General features: G+C 50.0%; 1 protein-coding gene across 1 annotated transcript in view; it reads left to right on the top strand.

The window, feature by feature from the left end:
• Positions 1–7,997: 7,997 nt before the first annotated feature.
• The window catches only part of USP7 (ubiquitin specific peptidase 7 (herpes virus-associated)), a 50,261-nt gene continuing 39,187 nt past the window's right edge, over positions 7,998–19,071 (top strand). The window contains exons 1-3 of the mRNA XM_015429123.1: positions 7,998–8,099; positions 16,479–16,677; positions 18,618–18,756. Coding sequence (XP_015284609.1) covers positions 8,057–8,099; positions 16,479–16,677; positions 18,618–18,756 — 381 coding nt within the window. The 5' untranslated portion in view covers positions 7,998–8,056. The remainder of the gene's footprint in view (positions 8,100–16,478; positions 16,678–18,617; positions 18,757–19,071) is intronic.

Raw genomic sequence — 19,071 nt, 5'->3', positions numbered from 1 at the left:
ACTCTGATTAGAGAGTGAATCTTGGGATAACGGTATCTTCAAAGAGATATCTGATTGAAACGACAGACACGGCTGATTTTGTCTAGCAATTACGATACCATATGGCATGCTGAATACTTTAAAACAAAAGCGTGAACTCGGCAGCTTCATTCACACATTACAGTGAATGCTCATACAGCCTACATGTGCGTGCATGTGTTGGTAAGGAAGAGTCGTCGTGCATTCACTTTACAGACCTGTGGGCCTTCAGTCTCGTGGTCAGCAGTACGTGTGTTGAATGTCATGTGAGAATTATTCAACACACGTATAAAGAATGACGGCGTGTACGCTGCGCACAGATTGTACGTGTGTTCGCTGTAACTCGTGAAGACAGCTAAGATCTAGCTTTTTATTAGTAATCCTTCATCCAGTGGTCAGTTAGAGCAAGAAGCAGACACAAGATGTCTCCCCCCCCCCAACCCCTTAGAGAGCTTGAAATAGATTGAAAACAAAGGGCAGTCTTTGTGGTATGGACACTCATCTCAGTATAGCTGCTCTTCACGTGTCTTCTCTTTCTGCAGAAATTTTTTGAAGCCCAGATAATAAAAATCTTCCTTTTGTTTGCTGCAGCGGTGATAGTTTGTATTTTGAATCTCTCCTCCCCACCAACATCGATTTTCCCAACTGGCAAAAACTAAAAATATACTTAGGGCGTCCTGGCTTGTAACGTCTTCTCTAATGCTGGATGGATTTTTGTAATGATTATTTGAATAAAATTTAGGCGCTTGCAATACAGCCCTGGGTAGAAACCACTCCAGTCCAAGCCCACTGAAATCAGCAGGCTGAAATGGAATAACGCCACACAGTATTGCATTGGTATACTTTTTCTGTTTCGTAAACATCTGTTTTAAAAGTCCATACACTTGCGTTTTTTCGAAAATTGTGTGAAATTTAGAAGAAATCGTGCTAACTAATCTGATTTTAATGCTTTGTATGTTCATAAAAAGTAGTAAATTTAGTTCTGAGCAGAAAATCAGTATTGCCTATATTTAATTTTTCTTCAGTTTGTGTTTCCATTTTCCTGCACCATTCTGGGAGTGGGGACACTCCCCCTTGGCAGAATTTCTTTGCTCAGCCCACACTGCCTGTTTCAGCTGGACCTACAGTGTAAGCGCTGGCTGTTTCTTAGAGCAGAGTTGGTATGTGCTCACGCGTAAATATCAGACCTAGCCTCTGAGGAGAGGGAATCGTTAAGTAACCACTGTGGCTTGTCATTTGTTTTTTTAAAAGGCCATAAGGAGAGATTCTTAACTCAGTTCCTCTAAGATAGATTTAGGTGGGTAGTGCTGTTGGTCCGAAGCCGCAGAGCAAAGTTTGAGTCCAGTGGCACCTTTAAGACCAACAGGGTTTTATTCTGTAAGCTTTTGTGTGCACACACGCTTTTTCAGATCTTAAAGATGCCAGTGGACTCAAACTGTGTCCAGTTCCTCTAGGCAATGTGGAGTCGTGTTGGTTAACAAGTCCCCCCCCCCCCCCCCCTTTTTTTTTTGGGAAAGTCCTGAAAATCCGCATTGATCTTACCCATTCTGCCATGTCCTCCGGTTCCCCGAGGCTGAAACAAACTCCGCTGCTGTTGCAGTATAATTTTTTTTTAAATTTATTATCGGCCTTTCCCACTGAGACTTAAGGCGGGTTACAGACTTCAAAAACAATGTAAGGCGTAGAATAACTAATGCCGTAAGACTGGAGGACAAAATTAGAAAACAAACGTAGTAAAAGCAAGGTATTAAAGCAGGGCGGGACTGGCTACCAACAGAAGGCAGAAAAGACATTCAGTGCAAGATTCGGACTTTGTGCCCGTGGCTGGGAATAAAGAACTAACGCAGTGGAATAGCAGAGGGGGGAAGGGGAAGGGCTAGAAGCAAACACGAAATGTACGGGTAAAAAGACAATATGTAATACTTACTAAAAAAAATTCAAGAATTAAAATAATTTTTTTAAAAAAGCAGAGCAGGACATACAGTTTCCTTGGCACCTGCCGATGCAAAAACTTTGCTCATGGAGGTTGTTGGGGGGGGGTGGTGTCTGGTTCCCTCTTCTTCTTCATTCTGAGCTCCTGGTTCCTTAAGCCAAAGAATAAGAGAACAGGTCACACGCACTTTGCGCGTTACTGCCCCGTAGTAGCTGCATTTGTTTCCAGTGGCAACATTTCTGGCCCCTTCACCCTTGTAGCTTAAGATCCAACGGTTCCCGAGACCAGAAGGGAGAGGAAGAGTGCTGGAAGTCCTCCCAAGCAGTGTTCCCTCTAAGCTGAGTTAGCGTGAGCTAGCTCACAGTTTTTTAGCCTCCGGCTCACCCATTTTTGTCTTAGCTCAGGAAGGAGGGCTCCAGAGCAAACTAAATTCTGTAGCAGCCAAATCGCCTGCTCACAACTTTAATGCCAGTAGCTCACAAAGTAGGATTTCTGCTCACAAGACCCCACAGCTTAGAGGGAGCATTGCGTCCTGAGTTAGGGGAGGCGTGTCTTGAGGACAGCGGCCATTTGCCCGGGTCGGGTTAATCACTTCTCTTGCAACTCCCCAGGTGATGTAGCTGCCCGTCAAGCTGGTTGGATGCAGTAGATAGATGTTAGGCTGCCTTTTTGCCACTGCATTTCTGAATGGGTAGGAACAGTCTCTCACCTGCGGTCCGTTTTTAAAATCGTCATGAGCCTTCTCGACCTCTATGTCTTCAGCTCAGGTGAGATCTTAGAGTCTTAAGCTTTCACGGGACTGTTGTTAATGCCTTCTTGTACGGCCAAACGAAACACCAGCCAGGTAAACAGCTGCTTCTTGGGTTCCAAATGGAGGGTTGACCTGGTTGTGCAGGAAGCACGTGTAAAACCACAGCCTGGTGCTTTGTCCCTTCTAGGGATTTCCCCCTAAGGGCGCCAGACAGGGTTCTGGGATAAAAGCATGTGATTTGTGGGTGAGAGATGAGTGGTTTCGGTTCGGTTAAGTGATTTGTGGGACTGCTTCTGGGCGATGTCTGCGGAGGACTGTTGAGAGAGGATATATGTGTAGAATAGCCAGACACGAGCAATCCACATGGCTTTGACATGACTAGGTAGTAAAAGTAAAGGTTTCCCTTGCTCAAAAGCCAGTCGAATCCGACTCTAGGGGTACGGTGCTCATCTCCGTTTCCAAGCCGAAGAGCCAGCGCTGTCCAAAGACGTTTCCGTGGTCATGTGGCTGGCATGACTAGACGCCGAGGCGCACGGAACGCTGTTATCTTCCTGCCGAAGCGGTACCTATTTATCTACTTGCAATTCCTTGCTTTCGAACTGCTAGGTTGGCAGGAGCTGGGGCCAGAGACGGGAGCTCACTCCGTCATGCAGCACTCAGGTCTCGAACTGCCGAACTACCGACCTTCCGGTCTGCAGTTCAACGTCTTAACCACTAGAGCCACCGCAGCCCCTTTGGCATGACTACTGGGGTACAGAGCTCTGCATCTTAATAGAGGAGAACTCATACGCATCATTTAATACAGTCGAGTCTCCAGATGCTTTGGCCGCTATGGTTCTCCTACCCCATGAGCTTGTGGGACTCGGGCAGGTGGAGAGGAGGGCACCTCAGTGCTTCACCCATTGTAGGAAAGCTTCAGTGGGATAAGGGGCATCTGAGGCATACTGGGGCAGATCACGTAGGAGGGAAAGGGGCGGGCAGAAACCATCCCCACCCCTTGGGGTGGAAGGAGCGGCTTGCTGGCCAATGGGGCAGTCTGTGATCCACCATCCAATTCGAGTAGGACTTGGGTTCCCTGGAGACCAGTGTTCCCACTAAGCCGAGTTAGTGTGAGCTAGCTCACAGTTTTTTAGCCTCTAGCTCACACATTTTTGTCTTAGCTCAGGGAAGGAGGGCTCCAGAGCAAACTAATTTATGCAGTAGCCAAATCGCTCGCTGACAACTTTAATGCCAGCAGCTCACTTTCTGCTCACAAGACTCCACAGCTTAGAGGGAGCATTGCTGGAGACTTGTACTCATCCTCTTTACCGTTGCCCCAAAGGATGGTCTTATGGTGGTCTTACTGCCCTGGTTGCATTGGGTCTTTTTCAGGTGGCCTCTTTCCATTTGGATCTCACTGCAAGCCCGGCAGGAGGCACCATGTGATCAAGGAACCCTGCTGGACTCCTGGGTCTTCAGCGGAAGTGAAATCTTGATTTTCACAAGAGGCCGTGGGGGGGGGGGGGGAGTTCCCCCACCCTGTGCTTCCATCAGAAAATTTTTGGAAATTTTGGAGAGCGCTGAAAGAAAACCTTCAGTGAAATAGCGTTATCTTTTGGAATGAGTGAAATGGATTTTAAGACAAAGCTCTACTTGGTCAAAAATATGTTGCTTGTTGTTGTTGTTATATATTAAATTTGTAGACGGCCCTCCCCTGTAGGGCTCAGGGTGGTGTACATCATAATAAAAACATACAACATTAAAACACAATAACTGGAAGATAATAAGCAATACTAAGCTCAGTGGTTTAGGCGCTGAACTGCAGACCGGAAGGGCGGTAGTTCGGCAGTTCGAGACCCGAGTGCTGCGTGACGGAGTGAGCTCCCATCTCTGGCCCCAGCTCCTGCCAACCTAGCAGTTCGAAAGCAAGGAATTGCAAGTAGATAAATAGGTAACAGTGGGAAGGTAACAGCATTCAGTGCGCCTCGGCGCCTAGTCATGCTGGCCACATGACCACGGAAACGTCTTCAGCTTGGAAACGGAGATGAGCACCGCACCCTAGAGTGCCTTTCGAGCAAGGGAAACCTTTACCTTAACAAATAAGATCAGTAAAACATCCTCCAAATAAATGATGGCATAAGTCAGTTTTCACTCCCTCCATAAGACGGAACATGGATTGGGCATGGGGAAGCCATGACAGAATGATGGTGAAAAGCTGTTACGTGCCCCCCGGAACTGAGTTAGGTCCCACAGGGCGTGGATGTCGCTAGGCAGAGAGCTCTACCAGGCTGGAGCCAGGGCCAAGAAGGCCGTGGCTGTAGTTGAGGACAGCCAGACGTCTTTTGGTCCAGGGATCGCCGGTAGATTTTGATGTCCCAAGTGCAAGGCTCTTGGGGGGACGTACCCAACAACATAATGGTGGTTCTTCCGTATGCTATATAGACAGCATTTTCAAGAATGTATTTATTGCTGGCTAATCTTGTCCACAGTTAATATGGTGTGGTATGTTCGAAGATACTACTTTGCTAGAACCATGTCGAGTTGTGAAAACCAGTGATAGATGCCCTGTTCTCTTAAGATTTTTTTCTCACCCATACTATCGAGAGAGAGAGAGAGAGTGCTAGTGGCGATATTCCTTTTTAGCCTGGCATGGAGAATGTAAAACGATGCAGGTTCGGACTCCGGACCAGATGATCTGGATGGCGCTTTGCAGGCCGTGGCTGAAGCCGAATCCAGTGAAGACGGAGGTCCTGTGCCTGGGTCGGGGTGGTTCGTGGTTGGGGATCCCACTCCCGACCTTTGGGGGGGCCTCATTGGTCCCAGCGTCAGATGTTCAGAGTTTGGGAGTGCTCCTGGATGGTCCATGGATGGATACCATGGAGGCCCAGGTAGCCGCCACTGCCAACTTGGCCTTCTATCATCTGAGACTGATTCGGCAGTTGGGTTCCCTTCCTCGTCTGTGCCGACCTGGCTGCAGTGATCCATGCGATGGTCACCTTGAGACTAGACTACTGTAATGCTCTCTACATGGGGCTGCCTTTGTTGTGGATCCGGAAGCTGCAGCTAGTGCAGAATGCCGCGGCCAGGCTGTTGATGGGTCTCCCTCGATGGGAGCACATCCAGCCTGTGCTGAGGACACTGCACTGGCTGCCAATAGCATACCGAATCTGCTTCAAGGTGCTGGTTCTTACCTTTAAAGCCCTATATGGCCGAGGTCCAACATACCTACGGGACCGGCTTTCCCTGCATATACCCCAGGGAGCACTACAGTCTGGGTCTCAAAACCAGCTGACCCTCCCTGGCCCGAGGGAGGCCAGGCTAGCTGCTACTAGGGCCGGGGCCTTCTCGGTGGTGGCCCCTACCTGGTGGAACGAGCTCCCGGAGGGGATCAGGGCCCTGCGGGACTTTTCTCAGTTCCGCAGGGCCTGCAAGACGGAGCTCTTCCGCCAAGCATATAATTAGGGGCCGCCGCCGTCTTAGTGCACGGCCCGTAATGTTGACATCAGCTGCAGCCTCGAATATCACCAAATAACATTGAATAACACCAAATAACATCAAAGCACTTTATTTGAACACATCTCATTGGTTTATTTTATCTGCCGCCAGTACTTTGTAATATTTGTAATGTATTATTTTAATTGTTGTGTTTTAATCTTGTACTATTTATGCTTTTATCTTGTATGTAGTATTGTTGGAAGCCGCCCTGAGCCTGCTTTGGGGGCAGGGCGGGGTATAAATTTGATTATAAATAAACAAACTACAAAGATTTGGTTCCAATGCTGGTCTGTGGTGCTGATTTGAGATAAGTGGCCTCATTATTAACCCTTCAATAACTAACTGGATTTGAGTTGAGTCCAGTGCTATGCAGGAGTGATAGCTACCTCTTCATATTTAGTAGAGTTGCATTACCTTCATTGAGTAGGAAGCCACTGCATATTCTCCGGAGTAATGAGAGCACCTTTGGTCACTCAGCCTCCGGCCAGATTGCCCTCTGGACCAAAGCTTTCTTGTCTGGCATGTCTCGCAACTGGTGCTGGGTCGCCCTGTATTCTCCTGGCTTAGGAGTTGACAGTTCAGGATACGTGAAATGCTCCCGGGATTTATCAGCCGACTTATTCCCCATCTTCACCGGGTGTCTATCTGGGACTTCTGGATGCGTCGAGGCAGTTGCGACGACGGTTTCCTTCATAGCTTGTGGGCAAAGACCATTTCAGATTTGTTCGAGGCAGGTAGAGGTGTGTGCACTGTCTGCTTTCTGTGTAAGCTTTGGAGCAGAAACGCTCTCTGTGAGCCGGTTGCGGAGGTTGGGTCTGAAAGGAGAGTAGGAACTCCCGGCTCCTGAGCCTTTGGTGGGGTGGGGGTGGGGGAGAGCAAAAGATGGCCTCGGAAGGCAGGCCCTTGTAAGTCCCTGCAGGGCATGAACTGGGAGGTCACGTAATCCCCTTAATGAGTGCCTAATAATAAATGTTCTATCACAAGCGGGGCAGTGAGGGGAATGATTTTGTGTGTGTAAGATGATCATGGAGGTGCACCGCCAAGGGTGGACGTGCCCGGAGCAGGAAGCCCGGCAGCCGGACTCTCCCCCAGCCGGGGGCCGCGGGAGGTGGATCTGGGTGCGAAGGCAGCTACAATGAAGACCGACGCGCCTCCCGGAGGGAACGGTTTGTTCTATTTGCACAAGGTCCACCCAGATAGGCTCTCCTTCCCCCCGTCGCCCTGGGCATGTTTTGTAGCCCAGTGGTGATTTCAGAAGCGAGGACTCTCACCCGGGGCTCTGTCCCGGGTGCTGAATACGCTTTGGAAACGGCGTGCAGAATGGGAACTGGAAACAGACCACAGTCCAAATGTCTGTTATCCCGCGTGGCAAGGGAGGAAGGGGGGCACAGACATGCTTTTCAAATGTGGCTAATGGGGGGGGGGTCTGTTTCGGACTTGATTTCTTGCACGAATGTAAACCTATGTAGGCTTCTGACTTCTAGTTATGGCTGTTTTAGGGAACAGGAAGAGAGAAGAGCCTGAAATAAGATATTGATTTATGTCTTTGGAATATATTTAACATTCTTTAAAAAAAAAAAACAACCCAAGGGGTTAGGATTAATAATCTGGTAGGCTGCTTATTCGTCTTTCACTGTGTGATGTGAAAAGGGAACCGATAAGCTAATACTGAGTATTGATCTTGACAGACCATCATGCTCGTTGTGGGTGACTGCACTTAATGCCGTTTGCAAGTTATTTCTCCTAACCGCTAATAAGGCCCAAGTTACTGATCTTTCCTTCTCCTCTCCCCTCTCTCTTTCTCTCCGTCCTCGCAAGCTGGAGATGCCGATGACCCACCAAGAATCACCCAGAATCCAGTCATCAACGGGAATGTAGCCATGGCTGACGGTCACAACAACACCGAAGAAGACATGGAGGATGGTGAGTTGCCGTCCCGTTTTTGTCGAGAGCTAATTTGCTGCTTTACGCAGAGAATGATTCAAATGTGGGATTCGCTGCCAAAGGATGTAGTGACGGCCACAGGAACAAACAGCTTGAAAAGGGGATTAGATAGATCCATGGAGGATAAGTCTGTCAATGGATACTAGCCATGGTGACTGAGGGGGAACTCCACATTCAGTGGCACTAATCCTCCGAATCCCAGAGGCAGGGGAAGGCCTCGACCTCTCTGCCCCGCTGTTGGCCCTCTAGAGGAACTGGTTGCCCATTATGTGAGAGAGGATGCTGGACTGGATGGACCACTGGTCTGACCCAGCAGGGCTCTTCTTATGTTCTTAGGAAGCCCTCCGCCACTGTGCCCTGTTGTTGGCCCTCCAGAGGAACCGGGTGACCACTGTGTGGGACAGGATCGTGGAGTAGATGGGCCCTCACTAGTCTGATCCAGCAGGGCTGTTCTGATGTTCTTATCTGGGGAGGGCCTCGGCCTCTCTGCCTTGTTGTTGGGCCTTCAGAGGGAGCTGGTTGTCCACTGTGTGATACGGGATGCTGGACTAGATGGACTATTAGTCCGATCCAGCAGGGCTGTTCTTATGTTGTGTGTGGCTTGTTCTTCTGCACTTCTTGTCCTTCTTGGAGTATCTTCTGGAGTTTGCAGGACTAATGCAGAAGAGGTAGCCCTAGTAAGTTTCATGGTTTAGAAGATTTTGTTGTTGTTGTTGTTGTTGTTCAGTCGCACAGTCGTCCGACTCTTTGTGACCCCATGGACCAGATCACGCCAGGCCTTCCTGTCTTCCGCCGTCCTCTGAAGTTGGCTCAATTTCATGTTCGTTGCATCTATGACACTGTCTAACCATCTCCTCCTTTGCCGTCCCCGTCTTCTTTGACCTTCAATCTTTCCCAGCATCAGGGTCTTCTCCAGTGAGTGCTCCCTTCTCATTGGGTGGCCAAAGTATTTGAACTTCAGTTTCATTATCTGGCCTTCCAGGGAACAGTCAGGGTTGATTACTTTTAGGATTGACTGTTTTGATCTTCTTGCAGTACAAGGGACTCTCAAGAGTCTTCTCCAGCACCATAGTTCAAAAGAATCTATTCTTCGGCGCTCGGCCTTATAGTCCAATTCTCGCAGCCATACATGACTACTGGGAATACCATTGCTTTGACCATGCAGACTTTTGTTGGCAGGGTGATGTCTCTACTTTTTATCATGCTGTTTAGGTTCGCCATTGCTTTCCTCCCAAGGAGCAGGCGTCTTTTGATTTCATGGCTGCTGTCACAGTCTGCGGTGATCTGGGATCCCAGGAACGTGAAGTCTGTCACTACTTCCACGACTTCCCCTTCTATTTGCCAAGGAGTGATGGGGCCGGATGCCATGATCTTAGTTTTTTGATGTTGAGCTTCAAGCCCACTTTTGCGCTCTCCTCTTTTATCTTGAGCAAGAGACTCTTTAGGTCCTCTTCACTTTCTGCCATTAGAGTGGTATCGTCTGCATATCTGAGGTTGTTGATCTTTTCCCCAGCAATCTTAATTCCCGCTTGTGATTCATCCAGGCCAGCATTTCGCATGATGTACTCTGCATATATATTAAATAAGCAAGGTGACAATATGCATCCTTGTCGTACTCCTTTTCCTATGCGAAACCAATCAGTTGTTCCATATCTGGTTCTAACTGTTGCTTCTTGACCCTTATACAGGTTTCTCAAGAGACATGTGAGAGGTGGTCTGGTACTCCCATCTCTTTAAGGACCTGCCATAGTTTGTTGTGATCCACACAGTCAAAGGCTTTAGCATAGTCAGTGAAGCAGAAGTAGATGTTTTTCTGGTACTCTCTTGCTTTCTCCATAATCCAGCGAATGTTGGCAATTTGATCTCTCGTTCCTCTACCTCTTCGAAACCCAGCTTGTACTTCTGGCAGTTCTCTATCCACGTACTGTTGAAGCCTAGCTTGTAGGATCTTGAGCATGACCTTGCTAGCGTGTGATATGAGTGCAATTGTTATATATAGATATAGCTCGCTAAACACACTCACACACAAACATACACTTCAGCATAGCCTGTTTTAGTACGCAGCCATTAATTCTGTGTAGCACCCGGCAAGACGGTACACTGTCTTTTTGTGCATTTTGAAGACTCATAGGAGTTCCCCCCTTGCCTTTCTAGGTGTCCGCATAGCAGTTGTCTGTCGCATCCCAGTTTTAATTGTCAGGTTGTCCCGTGAGCCGCTGCTGGACTGCAGTGGAACCAGGCCCTTTCAAGGCCTGCCTGTCAGGAATCATTTCCTGCAGTCTCTTGTTATATAGGGTGGTCTTCTATTTCATATGTCTGTTTAGGGCAGCAGTCTTGGAGCTCATGAGTTGGAGACCCCCAGGTAGAAGAGAAGAAGAGAAGAGATTGGATTTATACCCCGCCTTTCACTTGGAGTCTCAGAGCGGCTTACAAACTCCTTTCCCTTCCCCTCCCCACAACAGACACCCTGTGAGGTGGGTGGGGCTGAGAGAGCTCTGACAGAAACTGCTCTTTTTCAAGGACAGCTCTGACAGAGCTTGTGACTGACCCAAGGTCACATCAGCAGGTGCAAGTGGAGGAGTGGGGAATCAAACCCGGCTCTCCCAGATTAGAGTCCGCACACTTAACCACTACACCAAACTGGCTCTCAAGCCCTATAAGGACCACAGTTTCTTTTCCCTCGCCTTGTATGCAGGCATATGTTGTTTAACTGTAAATTTAAAAAAATAAAACAGAGAGAGGAAACTATGTCTCCTGCCTCTTGTTTGCATGTCCCCTGAGAGGAGGAGTGGTAAGTTGAAGCGAGGCTGCTCATTGGTTGGAGAGGGATTCCTCTGTGGTTTTGGTCTTCTTCCTGACTGCCGCAAGCCCTCCCGCTGATCAATGTTCCCTCTGATTTTTACCCCCTACTGAGCGGAGCAATTCATATCCTGAGCAGAATATAACTGCTGTAATCTTAAAATGGGAGCTGCGGTGGCTCAAGTGGTTAAGACGCTGAACTGCAGGCTGCGGAAGGTCGGTAGTTCAGCAGTTCGAGACCCAGGTGCTGCATGACGGAGTGAGCTCCCATCTCTAGCTCCAGCTCCTGCCAACCTAGCAGTTCGAAAGCAAGAAATTGCAAGTAGATAAATAGGGACCACTTTGGTGGGAAGGTAACAGCGTTCCGTGTGCCTTGGTGTTTAGTCATGCCGGCCACATGACCACGGAAACGTCTACGGACAGCGCTGGCTCTTCGGCTTTGAAAAGGAGATGAACACCGCAACCCTAGAGTCGGATTCGACTGGCTTTCGAGCAAGGGAACCTTTACCTTTACCTTTAATCTTAAAATGAGCAATGGGGCAATGCAAGATCCTTTGCGGCTTCAGATGGCTGCTGCACGGGGCTTCCTGTGTTAATGAGCGGCCATACGTGCAGCTTCTGGGGAATGCTGTCGGTGATCCTGGGCTAGGGTTTCTTGCCCCCAGTTCCCTCGGTCTGCAGCCCATGTCCCTGGTCTTGACCTTGGTGATGTCGTCGCTCGGGCTGTCCCTCTCTCTGTCGCGTGGTTCTGACGTCGCGTGCTTGCCACTTGACAGGATCCCGTGCTCAGGGCTCTTAGGAGGAGTAGATTGGATTTATACCCCGTCCTTCACTACCCAAGGGAGTCTCAGAGCGGCTTACAATCTCCTTTCCCTTCCCCTCCCCACAACAGATAGACACCCTGTGAGGCAGGTGGGGCTGAGAGAGCTCTGACAGAAACTGCTCTTTTTCAAGAACAGCTGTGCCAGAACTATGGCTTGCCCAAGGTCATCCAGCAGGTGCAAGTGGAGGAGTGGGGGATCAAACCCGGTCCTCCCAGATTAGAGTCCGCGCACTTAACCACGACACCTTCCGGAAAGACTGGAAACTGCTGATTCAGAGCGTTTGTTCCCTAGAGATGTCGGTGTTTGGGCCGCTTATGAGCTTTTATAAAGCAATTTGAAACAGGAGGAGAACGGCGGGGGGGATGTACAGGGCCAAGTCTGTCGTGGCATCCCCTTTCCACCACAGCTGCTGTCCCTGCAGGAGGTGTGAAATCGAACAGTTTTGTTTGGCCAGCCTCTTGAGGTGGGCCCGTGTCCCTTCTCGATCTCGGCTCTCAAAGTTCTCCGTGTGCCGTGCCAGAATAACATGCCGCTCAGGTCGATTAACCGCACAGACCTGGTCACGCCGTACACAATCAACTCTGGAACCTGCCACTCAGGTCGTTTAACAGCACAGGCCTGGTCACGCCGTACACAATCAACTCTGAAGCCGTCCCAAGTTTTTTTGTGGAGTTCTTGCCGATAATCTCAGGCACTCCGGGAAACCGGTAAAGTTTTGGGGCGTTTCTTTTTTCTTTTTTACGCCGAAACAACAGATCTTTACCACATCTTGAAAGATCTAATAAGGGGGTCTCTCTCCCCTCCGCCAGCTTTGCCAGACGAAGTCTCAATATTTTGGAATGGCTCTTATGTCGGAACCTCAAGGTGACCTTGGCAAAGCACAGCATTGATCCCTGTGCAGGATTTTGCCCTGTCATTTAACAGCCCTCGCTTGTAGAAACGTTCCGGAGGCTGACAGGCTGATCCTCAACATCTCTGTTTCCGACGCTACCCTCCGTGAGGGAGTCCAGTCTCTTTAGTCGCCCGCTTGCCTCCTCTCTGCAGGTGGGCAGTGGCTTGTGTGACTCGGCAGCATCGGCTGGTGAGGAGGGCTCCTTGTTCTTGGTTCCCTTATTGGAATATTGTGGAATTCCTCCCGTCCTCTGAGAGGGACTCTTGCAGGAAACACTGCGGGTTACCTTCCCTGTGCGTTGCAAACCCCTAATGGCTTAACGAGCGGTAATCTGGCTCGGGGAAAATAGTCGCACGCTTCCTAATTGAAATTCATTCGGGAGGCAGCGAAAGGCAAAATGCTCCGTAATCAGAAACGGGACGTTTGAATCTCTTTCCATCTGACTTGCGTTCCCCCCCCCTCCCCCGTTGCAAAATGCCGCAGCAGTAAGCTGAATTTAGCTGTCGAAAATGCAAAGAAAACGCAAAGATCTTTCGACGGGAGCTTCTCTGAAATAACTGTGTATTTGGGGTGGGGGTGGGGAGAGAATAGCTGTGTGTATCATGCCACGAGACTCACTTCAAGCTCCATTCTGCCAGGAATGGGTCAAGCTTTACACAAAAATAGGACAGTTCTGTATCATTTATTGCCGGAGATTCCTGACTTGACATGCTTGGTGCTTTGGATATGAAGTGGATTTGAGAGCCAGTTTGGTGTAGTGGTTAAGTGCACGGACTCTAATCTGGGAGAATCGGGTTTGATTCCCCACTCCTCCACTTGGATGACCTTGGGCAAGCCATAGTTCTGTCAGAGCTGTTTTCTCAAGAGCAGTCCTCCAAAGAGCTCTCTCAGCCCCACCGACCTCACAGGGTGTCTGTTGTGGGGAGGGGAAGGGAAAGGAGTTTGTGAGATGCTCTGAGACTCCCTTGCGTAGTGAAGGGCGGAGGATAAATCCAATCTCGTCCTCCTCCTCGTCCCCCACGACCACCACACCCTGGTCTGTCACTAGCCTGTCGTGCAATGTTTTTAGTGTTTTCACAGCTGCATGTCATTGCATGTGTACCACTTCCACACTCGCAGCTAGCCATGGAGACTGTAGTGGTAGTTCTACAGCATCACAAGTTTCTTTTTCTTTTCCTGGGGAAGGTGAAGGGAAGAATTCTTCGTGCAAGATCTGTTCTGGCCTCCCTTGCTGTAGCACAGTTTAACATCTTCCATGTTCTAAATTGGCACGCGACGTCTTCTGTAACCCAGAATGCCGTGTTTTCCAGTGATGGAGCTTAGCTGCCTTTTGTGTGTGTGTGTGTGTGTAGCTTGCTGGGGCTTTATTATCCCCCATGATAATCCCCCGATGCCGAGGGCACAGCAGGTCTGCACATTTTGTGCACAGTCATCTGCATGGTTTCAATTGTACCGCTGTAATCTGTTTGTCGGGTGAGGCAAAGTGTACCTTTTGCCGTCCAGTTCTGTGGGTCACCGCAGGCTTGGTGCAGACAAGGGTTCCGCATGGTCCCGAGGAGGTTTGCTTGGAGGGTGACTGTTGCATCGGCGGAAGCTGAGATACGTGAGAAAAAGAGAAGGGAAGACCCTTGGTCCGTTGGTCACAAGTTGGACTGTTCTTAGTTCTGACTTCCTGTGCGGTGGCTGCGGCGTGTAGAAGACGACTAGGTTTTTTTAAAAAAAACCCATAAGGAGTCTCAGAGCGGCTTACAATCTCCTAGTCTTCCTCTTCCCCACAACTGTCACCTTGCGAGGTAGGTGGGGCTGAGATTCTGTAACCCAGAATGCCGTGTTTTCCAGTGATGGAGCTTAGCTGCCTTTTGTGTGTGTGTGTGTGTGTAGCTTGCTGGGGCTTTATTATCCCCCATGATAATCCCCCGATGCCGAGGGCACAGCAGGTCTGCACATTTTGTGCACAGTCATCTGCATGGTTTCAATTGTACCGCTGTAATCTGTTTGTCGGGTGAGGCAAAGTGTACCTTTTGCCGTCCAGTTCTGTGGGTCACCGCAGGCTTGGTGCAGACAAGGGTTCCGCATGGTCCCGAGGAGGTTTGCTTGGAGGGTGACTGTTGCATCGGCGGAAGCTGAGATACGGGAGAAAAAGAGAAGGGAAGACCCTTGGTCCGTTGGTCACAAGTTGGACTGTTCTTAGTTCTGACTTCCTGTGCGGTGGCTGCGGCGTGTAGAAGACGACTAGGTTTTTTTAAAAAAAACCCATAAGGAGTCTCAGAGCGGCTTACAATCTCCTAGTCTTCCTCTTCCCCACAACTGTCACCTTGCGAGGTAGGTGGGGCTGAGAGAGTTCCAAGAGGACTGTGGCTGGCCCAAGGGAGTGGGAAGTCAAAACACTGTTCTCCGATCTGGAGGATTGACCTGGGGCCCGCCGCTCTTCACCACTACAGTGCGCTGGCTGCCACACGACTCATGCAAAGTTGTGGTGTGTTTCGCTGTGCAGATGCAGCATCCCAGCTTGGAGCATGGCACCTGCGCTTGAAGGTCTGTGACCTAATTCCTGTCCACGCCTTTACCTTGCATGGTGGACCTGGCGACCAGGCTGTTTGCTCAGTAGCTCCTTCAGCCCTTCCGGGTGCTGGAACAAACTTGACCGTAGGGGGCAGCACGGGGCCCACTAAAATTGCAGGAAGAGGGAGGGATCCATTCTCCGAGAGCCAGCGTGGCGGAGTGGTTAAGAGCGGTGGACTCTAGTCTGGAGAACCTGGGTTGATTCCTTACTCCTCCTCCCCATGAAGCGTGCCGGGTGGCCTTGGGCCAGTCACGGCTCTCTCTCAGGACTCTCTCAGCCCCACCTTCCTCACAAGGTACCTGTTGGGGGGAGAGGAAGGGAAGGGGATTGCCGGCTGCTTTGAGACTCCTCAGGGCAGAGAAAGCGGGGTATAAAAACCAACTCTTCTTCTGAAAAGGCATCCTCTCCCCCACTGAGCGTCCTCACCACACCGCCCTTAGCATGCATCCAAAGAGATGTATGGGGGTGTATGACTCGTGGGCATTCAATGAAATTGCCGAGCAGTCGGGTTAGAACGGATAAAAGGAAGTATTCCTTCACCCAAAGAGTGATTGACACATGGAATTCACTGCCAACAGGAGGTGGTGGCAGCTACAAGCATGGAGAGCTTCAATAGGGAATTAGATGAGCATCTGGAGCAGAGGTCCATCAGTGGCTATTAGCCACAAGATATAGATAGGAACTCTCAGGCTGGGCCAAGGGATGCTCTGTATCCTTGGTTCTTGGGGGGGGGGGCAACAGTGGGAGGGCTTCTAGTGTTCTGGCCCCACTGCTGGACCTCCTGATGGCACCTGGTATTTTTGGCCACGGTGTGACACAGAGTGTTGGACTGGATGGGCCATTGGTCCAATCCAACATTGGCTTCTCTTATGTTCTTATGTTCATTACTTCCTGTGCACATGGGCTAGCAACACAGCAATGAAAGGTAGTAGCCCTCCAAGCGCTCACGACCCAGCCAGTGAAACTCTGTGACCTTTTTTTTGGGGGGGGGGCGGGTCCCAGCCAATGCTATCTCTAAGCTGTGGAGTCTTGTGAGCAAAAAATCTATTTTGTGAGCTACTGGCATTAACGTTGTGAGCAAGTAATTTGGCTACTGCATAACTCAGTTTGCTCTGGAGCCCTCCTTCTTGAGCTGAGACAAAAATTCATGAGCCAGAGGCTAAAAAAAATGTGAGCTAGCTCACACTGACTCAGCTTAGAGGGAACATTGATCCCAGCCTGCGGGGTCGAGGACCACCCTGTCCAGTCCATGTATAACTTGTTCTTTTGGTCCCTTCCAGACACGAGCTGGCGGTCAGAAGCAACGTTTCAGTTCACGGTCGAGCGCTTCAACCGGCTGAGCGAGTCGGTCCTGAGCCCCCCCTGCTTCGTCCGCAACCTGCCCTGGAAGATTATGGTGATGCCGCGGCTTTACCCAGACAGGCCGCACCAAAAAAGTGTAGGATTCTTTCTTCAATGCAATGCTGAGTCTGATTCCACGTAAGACCCTTTCAGATCTTTAATAGACGTTTCCTGCAGTGTCTTCCCCCCCCCCCCCCCCCCCCCCGCTCCCCCCCCCCCCCCCCGTTCCCCTGTAGCTGACATACACCCCGAGGCTTGGGCTGTGGGAGTAACGGATTAATAGGAGAAAAGCCAGTTGGTCGCTTCATGTATATTTTAAAAAAAACTTTATTGGTGGGTGTTACTCAAATTTTGGACGGTGGACTGCCCCAGCTTGCTTTTTGATATCTCTTCTCTCCCCCCACCCCATTTGCCTGTGGCCACAAGGATCTTATCCTGCCTGCCAGGCCTGTAGTCAGGATTTTCGTGGCTTGTGGGGCAAACTTTTAAAAGATGGGGCTGCCGTTATTTTTATGCCTGCTCCAGTCCGCCCCCAATCCCGACTGCCAGCGGCCACCCCTCTCCCTCCCTTCCTGCAAGATTTAAAGGGCTTTTTAATCGGTGGAGAGTTTGTGGCCCACCGATCAACTGGAGGGCCCTTTAAATCTTGCGGGGGGAGAGAGGGGTGCGCGCCATTCCCTGCTTCTTCTAAAACTATCCCTTTAAATGCTTTTGAGAAGAAGCGGGAGCCTGTGCGCCCCCGTACCCCTCTTCTCAAAAAAATCTTGTGCGTCCGGTCCTTTAAGGAAGGGGGCAGAGCCCCACTGTGTCTACGGGCCAGCTGTCTGCCCTGTTTCCTTAAGATATGTTTGCGTTCAATGTGGGCAGCATCGGCAGGCAAGGAAGGGACCGTATCTTGCCTGTCTGCATGCAGAAAAGGGGTGAAGTTGTGGAAGGCTTGACACGGCCCACGTGGTTCCGCTTGCAAAATGGGGCGTAGACAGCCGACGGTTTAGTGTTTCCTGACAGCAAAACACGGAAAAATTAAAGGCTCTTTCCTTCTACCAGTCCAGTCCTCTGGTACAGGAATGTGCGGCACGCTTGAGTTTTGCTGAAATCATCTTTTGAAAAGATGGCTGACCCTTGCTCGTGCGTAAACCAAGTCTGGTTGTAAATTGCTTCAGGGTGGTGCCAAAAAGTTTTGGATCGTGCTATAGTCGCCTGATCGCTAAATGCACAGGCTGGGATGGGAATGAAAGCTTATCGGAAAGACCCAAGGAGCCTCTCTCATAAAGTGAGACCAGAACCGCAGTGATCTCTGTGTTCTGTATACCCCGCATCCTGTGTTCCCTCTAAGATGAGTTAGTGTGGGCTGGCTCACAGTTTTTTTGCCTCCGGTTCATACATTTCTGTCTTAGCTCAGGGAGGATGGCTCCAGAGCAAACTAATGTATGCAGCAGCCAGATCCCTCGCTCACAGCTTTAATGCCAGTTGCTCACAAAGTAGAATTTTTTGCTCACAGGACTCCACAGCTTAGAGGGAGCGTTGCTTCTGTTTGTAGCAGTGCAAATGTTTCCTGAGCCACCTGCCCGTCTGCTCTTGGGGTCTTGCAGTGCAAATAGCTCCTCGTGTGGGTTTTATGGCATCGCCTCTCCCCACAAGATGAACAGCAGCAATTGTGCTTTGTAAACTGCGCATATATTTTCCAACATGCGCTCCTTTGGCTATCTGGAGATATAAATGTGATGAATGGATGCAGGTGTATCCTCCTTCATCCCTTCAAGTACTGGAGCTCACCCGATACCGCACGCTCTTTCCCCGCAGAGGGTTTTCCTCGCCACTTGAGAGCTGCGGCCTTTCTTGAGGCAGTCCTCAAAACAGTAACCCACAAAAGTGGGGAAACGGGGAGCAGTGTCTAGAACAGTTGAAATGTAGCCTCTCTTCACCAATTGCCTCTGTGACTCTGTCACGTTGATTATCGCTAACAGCCCCTAGAGCGCAGAAGCAAAAGTTTTTAAATGCCAGGGTGGAAAAGATTGGAAAAATCTGACGTCCCTTGTGACTCAGGCAGTGGAGCGTTATCTCTTTAATTTCTGCAGGTCGTGGTCTTGTCACGCTCAAGCGGTTCTCAAGATAATAAACTACAAGGACGACGAGAAATCTTTTAGCCGCCGCATCAGCCACTTGTTCTTTCATAAAGAAAATGACTGGGGCTTTTCCAACTTCATGTCATGGAGTGTAAGTAAAGCGACACGCTGGCGGGCACATAAGGAAGGTGTCCGAGAGATGGGCGTACAGGTGTCGGGCGCACCTGTCGGGAAGTCCCGGTGAAGCCACTGGTGACCAGCGACACTGTCCTCCCCTCTTTCTGTGTGCATGACTGTGATTTTGAGCACTAAAGTCGGTGGATGGTCCTGGTCACCAAAGCCGCAGGCTGAGGGAGGGCCGTGCAGGAAGAGAGACGCAAATTGGGCACAATGGGACCTTCCCCTCCCAAGCCGATGAGATTGGAGCATAATCCAGAAGCCATGGAATGTTAAGAACAGCTGAGCA

Source organism: Gekko japonicus, unplaced genomic scaffold (assembly GCF_001447785.1).
Source record: "Gekko japonicus isolate JY-2015 unplaced genomic scaffold, Gekko_japonicus_V1.1 scaffold2101, whole genome shotgun sequence".
In the NCBI taxonomy this organism is placed as follows: domain Eukaryota; kingdom Metazoa; phylum Chordata; class Lepidosauria; order Squamata; family Gekkonidae; genus Gekko; species Gekko japonicus.
Note: the sequence above shows the minus strand (reverse complement) of the source record. Positions and strands in the feature narration are given on the sequence as shown.